The 11088-nt window shown below is 42.6% G+C and overlaps 1 protein-coding gene across 1 annotated transcript in view; it reads left to right on the top strand.

Moving 5' to 3' along the window:
- The first annotated feature begins 453 nt into the window (after positions 1–453).
- Positions 454–11088, top strand: part of ROR1 (receptor tyrosine kinase-like orphan receptor 1) — a 174073-nt gene continuing 163438 nt past the window's right edge. The window contains exons 1-4 of the mRNA XM_014549239.1: positions 454–516; positions 617–698; positions 4064–4087; positions 9422–9493. Coding sequence (XP_014404725.1) covers positions 454–516; positions 617–698; positions 4064–4087; positions 9422–9493 — 241 coding nt within the window. The remainder of the gene's footprint in view (positions 517–616; positions 699–4063; positions 4088–9421; positions 9494–11088) is intronic.

Here is an 11088-nt window from a genome sequence, read left to right as displayed (position 1 = left end):
TTTTGAGTGACAGGTGACTTTGAATTGGCCAGAGACTATTACAGAGCAATAGGCTTTTACTACGAAATGGATTATAGACTATGAAATGAGAATGTGCGTGGGCCATACAAAGAGGAAAATTAAATGGCAGTCAAAGACAGATGACGCAGCAGGATGAGTAAGAAGGAAAAATTGCCAGAAGGCACTTTTGAGGGGAAAAGCATAGAAGGAAGAACAACCAAGTGTAAACCAGAAGAAAAGAGTGCAGTTTGTTGATGTCATTGGAAATCTAAGGTGTCTGTAGCTCCCAAAAGGAAAGGAAATGAAACCGTAGGAGATAAGACAAAGTTTTGAGCTAAGCATTTTCCAGCATGCTTCCTTTTTTTTCTTTACTGTGTCTTTGCCAACTTGTTCGGAAGCTGGAAATAAACTGATTCTTTTGTTGCATTGAGCCTCCATGGAGTGGCAGGCACCATGGATGAATGCGGGAGTGCTAACTTTGGATCCATTCATGTGGACTTCTTGGGGAATATTCAGGTTTGAGCCACTTTGAAATTTCTGTAAGGACTTTGCACTGGCCCTAAGAAGATCCTGTCTCCCCAATAACTAACAGGGATATTTCCTTTTTGTCTTTAAGAAAAACGAAAACAAAAATGAGAAGCCCGGAAATTTGGAAATTACTGTTTATCTGTTGGAAAAAGTTGCTTCTGTGTATTTGAGTATGGCCATTATTGAGTTGTTTGAACTTCCCTAATGTGCTGTAGTATTTCTAATACACAGGCTTCTTCTCATTCTGGAATGATCTTTCCCCATGCCCTGATCCTTTGAGGTTCCCTCTCCACATCTGGAGAATGTACTGTTTCTCAGTGCTGCCTTACAACCCTCTATTACATATTTAGTTTAATGTTAAAGTTTATTTAACATTTTCAATGTATTTCCCATTTATTGGCTTATTATTGCTTCTTTGCATACAACTCCTTCTAGATTTAGCTTTCTTCTTAGTGAGAAAAGAATCTAGCACAAAGGCTGTGAGTGGATTTGTAACAGTTTTACTTGAAACCAACAGAAAATGGAAACAACCAAATGTCTGAGGTAAATGGTTAAGCAAAGTGTGGCACATTGATACTATGGAATACTACTCAGCCATAAAAAAGAACAAACCATTGATACACACAACAATTTGGGTGGACATGAAGGGCATTTTATCAGTTCGTATATGTAACATCCTTGAAACAACAAAATTCTAGAGATGGAGAAGAGATTGGTGGTTGCCAGGGGTTACATATGGTTGGGCATTAGGTGTTGTTGGGAGGAGGGGATGGGTGTGACTATGACAAAGTAACATGAGGGAGATCTTTGGTGATGACATAGTTCTTTGTCTCAGTTACAGCAGTAGTTTCATCACATCTACATATGTGATGAAATGACATAGAACTCTACACACATTGTAACAATGTCAAATCCCTAGTTTTTATATTGTACCATGATTACAGATGTTATAACTGTGCCATGCCAGCATGGCCAAGGGTGAATCTGAGGAGGGGGGGTGAAGTATTAAAGAAGACAGACAAGAGAATACAGCTGGGGCTAGGTCGGATCTGGAATGAGGAAACAGTGACCCAGCCTGCAAGCAGAAGCTTTATTTTATAGTCAGAGCACACAAAGCAAAACAAGGGAAGTGGTCAACATGTTTACAATGCTCTTGTGAGTTTCACCTTGTTTGGTAGCACTTGCTGCACCTCCCACAGCCCATTAGCTACCTAGGAAGGCACTAGGGAGGACTATAAGGCCAAGCTTAATCATGCTTAAAGGAAGGAACTAGGGAGGACTATAAGGTCAAGCTTAATCATACTAAAAGGGTTCTGCCTTCCAAGCTGGGACTTGTTTGTGGCCCTGCCACAGGTGAGTCTGAGGCTTGACCCTATAGCCACTCCCTACATCTCCCCCTTTTTTGTTTTTAAGTTACTACAATAAACATAAAAGTAAATCTTGAACATCAAGAACAAAACTCTGCCTATTAATAAAACAATAAGAAAACAGTGCCAATGCAACACAGCAATAAGAGAGAAACTAAACTACAGACATGTTAACATTTTCAGCTACAACTTTTGTGCTGGTGTATATCTACTCAGAGTCCTCGGACTTGGCTGCGCAAGACTTTACAGAAGACTGGCAGCTAACCAATGCTAGCATAGCCAGAAACATGATTGATGGAGTAGCTTCCACTTCTTGCTTTTCTACCATCTTCTGGGCCTCAATCTTAACTTCTTCAGCTGATCCCATGTTGGCACCTCGGTCCCTTGCATAGCCTTTGTTTTCTTCTTCCTCATTGCTGTCATGGGGCAACTCTAAGTCTTTTGAATGAAGGGACAAGGAGCTTCTCTGGGTACATTGTGGTGATACACATAATGCTCTGGCATTCAAATTGGCTGTGCTGCTCCTTCTGGAAAGATACAAACACAACCTCTTCCCCACATCATTACTGGATCTGGTCCAAACCATTGTTCAGTTTGTGCATCCTTCCACTGGGCTAACCCGGCGGAGGCTATTGCACTGGAGGTCTGACTCCTTTTGGCCACTGAACAGCCCTCTGTATCGTAATTCAAAAAATTTAACACATAGCATTCTTCTCCCCCTTTTTGTTTTTGTAGAGAGTAGATTTTTGTGTCACCTCAGGGCCCTTGAGATGTCACAAAGCTGTCTCTCAGTTAAATTTTTAAAATATTACATTTGGAAAAGCTGTCAAGTATATCCAATTTAAAGTTTTTTCCTTCCCCTCCTGCTTTGCCTCAGGTGGGGAAGATAATGGTTTGTTAGTTATAGGCAGGCTTGGCTGGCCTTTGTTTAAACTTCCCTGGGTTGCAACCTTTATAAATTTTACACTTTAACTGAGCCTGCAAATCCCCATGAAGTCCAGTGCCCATGAGCATATAAATTATTAAAAATTTAATTTCCTCCTTATTTTTGTACCTGTACTATCTTCTACTTCCAGTTTTCTACTTAATCTGTATCTCATTTTCTATCTTCTAGTTTTCTACTGAACTTGTTATCTTCTCATTTTCTATCTTTTAGTTTCTAATATTTCTCCAAAATTTTATCCTATGACTTCTAAATTAACAATTGCCCACTTTGAACTAATAATGCCATTAAGAGTAATTCTGCTTCAAATGATGCAATCTTTCCTATGCCATGTATTTGAAGGCCTCTCTTAAATCACCTTCAATTTTCTCTTTTAAATATGGCACTTAATATATAGTTTAACTATCTCTAACTTTCTTTAAATGACAATTATGTTCTACTTATGTCACCTATGGTTTCTTTGTTATAAAGGTTAAAATTTTAACGCTAAGCAATATCTCAGTTAGTACCTTCACTATTTACATTTCAGTCCTTTTGACTCCCATTTTTTGCTTTACAGTCCTTAGACAACACTTAAGAAATTGACTATGCTTCTTTGAGCACTGTTTTAGAGATCCCTTTTCTGAGATCCTGAATTTCCCATGTTTTACACCTAGCTATTATTAAACTTCACTCCTTACCTTCTTCACTGGATCGTCGTTTCACCTGACAATTGTAGTTCCCCTGTACTTAGGCCCCACATTGGGTGCCACATGTGCCGCGCCAGCACAGCCAAGGGTGAACCTGAGGAGGAGCGGGGAAGGATTAAAGAAGACAGACAAGAGAATACAGCTGGGCCTAGGTCATATCACTGTGCCTGGATGAGGAAACAGTGACCCAGCCCGTAAGCTGAAGCTTTATTTTATAGTCAGAGCACACAAAGCAAAGCAAGGGGAGTGGTCAACATGTTTACAGTGCTCTTGTGAGTTTCACCTTGTTTTGGTAGCACTTGCTACACCTCCCACAGCCCATTAGCTACCTAGGAAGGAACTAGGGAGAACTATAAGGTCAGGCTTAATTATGCTAGGAGGGTTCTGCCCTCCAAGCTGGGACTTGTTTGTGGCCCTGCCACAGTTCAGTCCAAGGCTTGACACTATAGCTGCTCCCTATAACCATGGAGGGAAATTTGGTGAAGGATACCTTAGACCTTTCTGGTCTTTACACACCCTTTTGATTTCTTGTGTAGACATTTCCTCCCACGCTACCCAAGGTCTGGATGGACTACAAGGGTTCTAGCAGCTGTCTGGGCCAATGGGAGAAGTGTTTCCACTCCCTTCTCACAGATGGGGGACTCTCCAGGCTCTCATGAAGGCTTTAGGGGAGAAATTCTTCTGGTCACATCTTTGGTTTTCAAATGAGCACTGACAACGCAGCCCACAGCCCAGAGGGCACCTTCCGCATCAGTTCCCGCTTGCTGTTCTCTTCCTTTTGGGCACCTGAGAATGTCCTCTTCAATCTGAGCTATGCATTATATTTTTTCTGATATTTTATTCAGTAGTTTGGGTGTCTGTGGTCTGGATGGGATGAGGTGGGAGGAATGACTCATGGGATAGGGAGGCCGTTTCTGTCCTTTTCTACTGTTGCCCCATTGTAGTTTATAATCTTGTCTCTGTACTACTTTCCCAGTAGACTGTAGGTTCTTGATCACTGTTAGGGACCAGGTCAAGCTTTTTTAATCCCAGTTCTTATACATGGGAAATGACCATGCATACGTGTGTCGAATGAATGAATGAGTGAATCCCTACAGTTCCATGGAAGAGATCCCAAGTATGACAATTTCAAGTAAGATCGTTTTCAAGACTGTTTGTATTCACTTTAAAGATGTGTGTTGCCATGGTGCTTTGGTAGTATAATTCCTTTAAATACAAGAACTGCGTGTGAACTTAAATATTAATTTAGCAGATTTAAAGAAAGGATAGTATTTCCCAAGGGGGTAAAGCGTTTGTGTGTGATCCAGACTTGCTTCCTCTCCTCCCTTTGTGTTGCCCACCATCCTCTTGAGGTTTTAGAATTAGGGAACCAACTACTGATGGGGGAGGAGTGTAGCCTTTGGTACTGGTTCTCAAACTGTGTTCTGCAGAGCTTAAAGTTCACAGGGTCTTCTGGGGCTGAGGAGGTCTTAAGTCTGAGAGCAGCCTCCACCCCACCCCATTTTGGCAGTTTGAGACACTGGCTCTGCCTTCAGACCCCCTGGGTTTGACCACAGTCCCCATTCCCACCCCAACAAACTTAAGTAGGCAAGTGCCTTAGTATGTCCTGCCTCAGGTTATTCAGTCTTTAAATGAAGATGAGGGTGGTACCTACCCACCTTGTAGAAATGTTGAGAAGATCTCCGAGCAAAAGGAGAGCCTCGTAGATCTGGAGAACTTTTTTTTCCTTCAATTTCTTCTATATAAAAAGATTAATAATGCCACAGATGTCAGTATATTTAAAAAAAAAACTTTTTCTTTCTTCAACAAATTAATGGCTTTGCCACATTTACGAGAAAGGCACTGGGGTAGCCACTTGTCCCCTCACGCTCTCCTTTGTGACCACTGGGCTGGACATTGGTCTCATGAGTGTGCTGGTCTGTGTCTGTGTAACCTCACGTATCACTGGCTCAGGAGACAGGATGTGGCATGGCCGGGTGCTTTTTGGAAGAGCTTCTGCTTCCTGTGAACATTGGGTCTCTACCTGCCAACTGCTGAGATGAACCAGTAATCCTTTTGGAAAGCGCAGGCTTTTATCAATGAGGAGGATTCAAGGCTTATTTTTTTTCTCCTTCCCTCCAAATAACACTCCCACTGTTCAGGCTTAAATACCAAAACCTTATGGTTTGCAGAACCAGTGCCAAGAAGTCAATCATCAGTGAAACTGCAAAGATAATAGCTCCTATTGATCAAATCGGGAGAAGAATGGTGCGCCCTCCCGCCGAGGTCAGGAAAGATAAGAGCTGGAGTTTTCTAAAACATGCTCCATTTGCCTCAATTGGATCAAACCACATAAAACACTTATGTTCTGAGAGAGCTGGTGACCAATTCAGGAAAACCTCACAAAATGAAAAGATTGGCTTGGATTAGTAAGGCATGTGAAATAGAATCTTTCTAAAAGCCCGGCATTTGTATTATTTCAAACCCAGACAAGGACCTAGCAGCTAACTGGAGTATGTCCACATGGAGAATGGCTACATCTGCCTTACTAGACAGAGTGGGGCAGTGTGAAAGATCCTTGAGTGTGCGTTCTGTGCTGGGCACTGTACAGGACCCTATGGCCCACTGTCTAATTTAATCCTTCCTGCAGTCCAGTGAGACAGCTTTACTGTCCCCATCTTACAGAAAGTAACTTTCTCATGATCACAGAATTATAAATGGCAGAAGTTAGTATTTTAATCTAGGTGTCTGTTTCCATGAAATATTGTACTGTGCCCTAATTGACACATACTAATTTGCTGTTACCACAGTAATTTTACACAAAGAAAAGCTGCTGGTCTGGTATTAAATAGCTCATCCCTTAGCCATCGTGAGAATAGGAGAGGAGCCGAATCCACCAGTGGAGATACTACAGCAAGCATGTCAAACTCAAAGGCTAACACGGGCCAAACAAATGAGGCATGTGGCCCGTGGGCTGTGAGTTTGACATGCTTGTACTGCAGGGTCAAGACTGATGGTCATGTCTCTCTCTAACACTGCTGCTGACTCTGGAATCAATGGAGGTCAAGTTGAGATGTGCTCAATTTCTTTTAGGTAAATTTCAGCCTTCCTTTCATGGGGCAGGTGGGGGGCAGCGCTTATTAAACATTATTTTTGTGAGGGGAATTACTAAACTTTTCACATAAAATAACCTTTTACAAATGTGGCTCAAGATAATATTTTTCAGAGCGAGATTATTTATATTTCAAAATACTTGATCTGTTTTTATTATCATTTTATCTGAGAAGCTGAACATGCGGTTATCTAAAGCAATAGATCTTGAGGCTGAGAACAACATTCCTCCAAATCATCACAGTCCCTTAATGAGCTTGTGAATTGAAATGATCTTTGCTGTACCCCATGAACCAAGTGGTAATTATTGTCCAGGGACACATGGGGACAATTTCACTGTTAGCAGTGCCAAGATTCTATTCATTTGTCATCAGCCCTAAATTATATTCAATCAGCGATTGAATTATATTCTAACTCAGGTTAGAAAAACCAAGTGACATACTACAACTAACTTTCTGTAGAATTAGTACTGCAAAATGAAGCCTATAATGCTGGCAATGTAACTGTGAGCAGCAGTAAGATGGAGCTATGAAAATATTGAATGTAAATGTTGTCAAGATCTGTCTTAATCCCACCACTTTGCCATCCTTAGCTTCCGTGCTTGAAATGCCTCCTTGGCTACCATGCTTCTGTTCCCAAGTTCCCTGAAGCATGCACGTTGGAGTGTTTGATGAACCTTTTTCTTTTCTAAAATATTTTTTATTGATTTCAAAGAGGAAGGGGGGAGAGAAAGAGAGAAACATCAATGATGAGAGAAAATCATTAATCTACTGCCTCCTGCATGCCTCATACTGGCGATGGAGCCAGCAACCTGGGCATGTGCCCTGACCAGTAATCGAACCATGACCTCCTGTTTTTAGGTCAACACTCAATCACTGAGTCACACCGGCTGGGCTGATGAGCCTTTTTCTAAGGCAAACCACAGTGGCCCCTGCTACTGCAAACAAGGGGCCATTACTATTCAAAACGCCAAGTGGGTGGTATCGGATGGGGCCAGGGTGGAACTGGGTGATAGTCATTCTCTGAGGGCCCTGCAGTGTAGACACTCAGCTCTTCCTGGTGGGATCACCTGTGTAAATGCTCTTCCCAGGACAAGTGGCTGAAGCAGAAGCACCGCCTTTTCCTGGGGTGTTGTGTTAAGCAGTTTTCTTATTTGGGTAAATGTTTCTTTTTGGTTTCCTATTTGGAATTTTATGTGCTTTAAGACCTCTGTCATACAGCCTGTCCGACATCAGACTTCAGGTACCCTTAAAAGAATCTATGCTTTTTTGTCCCCCCTCAGGAGGTAGGAGGCGACAGGGGCCATATGAAATAGGGAGGGCATGTATGGTTTGTGTACTTTCTTTCCCACTGGCTTTCTTTCCCACATGGACAGGGAAAGAGGCAAACCAAGGAGGTATGTACAAACCAAACAACCCTTTTGTCTCAGCCGTGTGTGGCAGGTTGATCGAAGACTCAGGAGACAAGCTACAAGTGGGCCCCTGCAAGGTCTCCGCAGGTAAACATCCTGTCCTTGGCCAAGCTCACTGACGGTGGTGTGTGGCTCCTACAGCCATGTGGCAGACAGCTCCCATCAGCAAATAAGGAAATGTGGAAAGTGTGCTTATCTAGGTGAAAAGGTGAAGCAAGGGAGCGGTGAGGTGAAAAGCAACTCAGGTTTGTTTCACAGACCTGAGTACTAGGCAGCACGGCCTGCTGGGAGTTGTGTATGGGTGGTAGAGTCAGACAGACCTGGATTTGAATCCCAATTCTTCCACTTACTAAAGTTCACCTCAGATGCCAACTCAGATGCATTCTTAGTGGCTGCCTAGAGGAGTGTGTTGAAAAGACGCCAAGGCAGATCCCAGGTTTATTAGACAAGAAGGGCCATGATTGATGAGTGATGTCTGTACCAGCTTGAAGGAAGGGGAACTTACAGCATGGGTACCATATCTCTAATGGCCTAGGGCTCTGGGCACTCTGAGATCCTGCACAGCACTAAAGTTTCATAACATAGTGAGTGAGTGTGTGTGTGTGTGTGTGTGTGTGTGTGTGTGTGTGTGTGTAGAAGTCACCTAAGGGGAGCTTAGTGCAATCCTATGAAAATGTACTAGTAGGATGGTGTCATGGCTTACATTTGCAAAAACAACAAAGTTATCATTTGTATTATTACAGCATATTAGTGAGGAGTTTTAAAATCTTCATAATATATTATGACCTTTAGTTTGTTGATTTGCATATTGGCTTTAATTTATGGTGGTTTTGAAATTTATCTTTTAAGTTCAGTTAACCACAGATAGCTCTCCGTATTCAAATGCTATCTTTTGTCTTGACGGAGGATTTCAATATAGAGGCATGGGTTTCTCTAGGAATACAAATGCTATAAATTCACAAGCATGAATGAAATCAGCAGCCAAAGCAACATTGGTCTTCCTTATTTTTCGTGAGAGGACTGTTGAATATATCCATCTAAGACTGGCCTTCTAACAAGACATGGGAGAGCTTATGTTTGATAATGGTGGATCATTTTTGCAGGCTTGGTTTTTCGTTAATGAAATATTTGCATTTTAATTTTTAAGCCTGTGTTTCAAACACAACAACCTTCCGATCTGGCCTACAGATCGTTCATCTGGACAGCCTCTCCAACGCAGGCACCTCTGCCTGGCAGGGGGAGCGGCCGTTCTGTTTAATACGCTATGGAATGGCAGCGGTTGCTCTCAGAAGGCAGGGCCTTAGGAAATCTCCTGTAATGCTTCTAACAGCCCATAAGTTACTGAGGTTAATGTTGCCCTCATCTCTCTCCCCTCTCTCCTTTTTCTTTTCAGAAACAGAGTTGTCAGTCACTGCTGAGTTAGTGCCTACCTCATCATGGAACATTTCAAGTGAGCTCGACAAAGGTACACAGTGGGGACCCACTGGGGGAGGGGGAGGAAGGGAGGCGTGAAACTCCAGTTCGAACCCTGGCACAGCTACTTTGAAATCAACTGCTTTTTAGATCACTGGAAAGAGGTGGGGGCCAAAATAAATTCCCTGCTTACTTTGTGATCATTTCACATTTAATGACTTGGAATTCTATTTTTTCTGGAGGGTTTTTTTTTTCTTCTCTCTCTCTCTCTTTCTTTCTCTTTCCTCTCCCTTCTTCCCCTAAAATGTTCCACATGGTGAAAACGCTTCAAGATGTGAAATAGGGTTGTTGCTGACCTTCCTGACACGACATCAGTGGATCTTATTTAGGGGATTTGATTCTGCCTGAGCCAGGATTGCTCAGAGCTGTTTGCTGGGTGACCTTTTACAGTGAGTATTTGATACGCTTGCAGGGTTCAGGACAGAATATGTGAAGTGTTTGTAATTGCCTGCGCATACAGATGGCAGCTTCCTCTGTGCGCGTGGGGAGCAGGTTCCTACTATGAGGTTGTTGTAGTGTTAATGAAGCCTGGCCATATGCTAAGCACTGGCTACTCTATAGAGAGCCTCTATCCTGGAATGATAAATCAGGACACATTTAAAGCCCCTGCAATGGCCACATATTACTTTTCCAGCCTTATTTCTCCTTAGTCCCCCCCCATACCCCTTTACGCATTTCCAGCCAAATTTGTATTTCTGTCTATATAGCCTGTGCTTTTCTGACCCTCTGCTTTTGTCTAAGTCATTCTTCCCATCTGACTGGCCCTTCCTTCCTTGCCAATACCCACTCTCTCCCTCTACAAGGCGGCAAATTACTTCTTCTTCAAGTCTGAGCATAAAGTCTCCATGAGCCATAGTCTTACCTAATCCCTCTGCCTCTGCAGGAAGTGGCCTATCCTTTGGAACTCCCATAGCCCATTTCCATGGTTTTCTCTTTGCATTTTCTATGTTATATCATGGTGACTGACATACCTAGACACCTCACCCTTAAACCTGAAAATTCCTCATAGGTAAGATATCTTGTTCTTTTTTTTTTGTCTTTGTCCCCATCACAAGATCTCAGACAGACTGCTGTTCATAGGAAATCTTCAATAAATATGTGTGGAATGATGGGCCACACCATATCTGGGGACATAGATGGATGGGCCACACCCACATATATGTGTGCCAATACATTCAACAAACTTACTGAGTTTCTACTTTAGTTCAGGCACGATTCAAGGTTCTGGGATTATAATGATAAAAGGAACTCAAAACTCATTGTCAAAAATTGCCTTTGAGAAGCCCTAGCCAGTTAGCATCGGCCTGCGGACCAAAGACTCCCAGGTTCCATCCGGGTCAAGGGCATACACCTTGGTTGCAGGTTCCTCCCTGGCCGGGCCCTGGTCAGGGCTCGTGCGGGAGGCAGCCAGTCGATGTGTTTCTCTCACATCAATGTTTCTGTCTTTCCCTCTCTCTTCCACTCTCCCTAAAAATAAATGGAAAAATATCCTTGGGTGAGGATTAACCAAAAAACAAATAAAAAATTGCCTTTGGTGATCAGCTCTCTATTACATATTCACTGGGAGTGTATTTCTTCTCTGAGGTG

The sequence above is a fragment of the Myotis brandtii genome, unplaced genomic scaffold, assembly GCF_000412655.1.
Source record: "Myotis brandtii unplaced genomic scaffold, ASM41265v1 scaffold540, whole genome shotgun sequence".
Lineage (NCBI taxonomy): Eukaryota > Metazoa > Chordata > Mammalia > Chiroptera > Vespertilionidae > Myotis > Myotis brandtii.
This window is presented reverse-complemented; position numbering and strand designations above follow the sequence as displayed.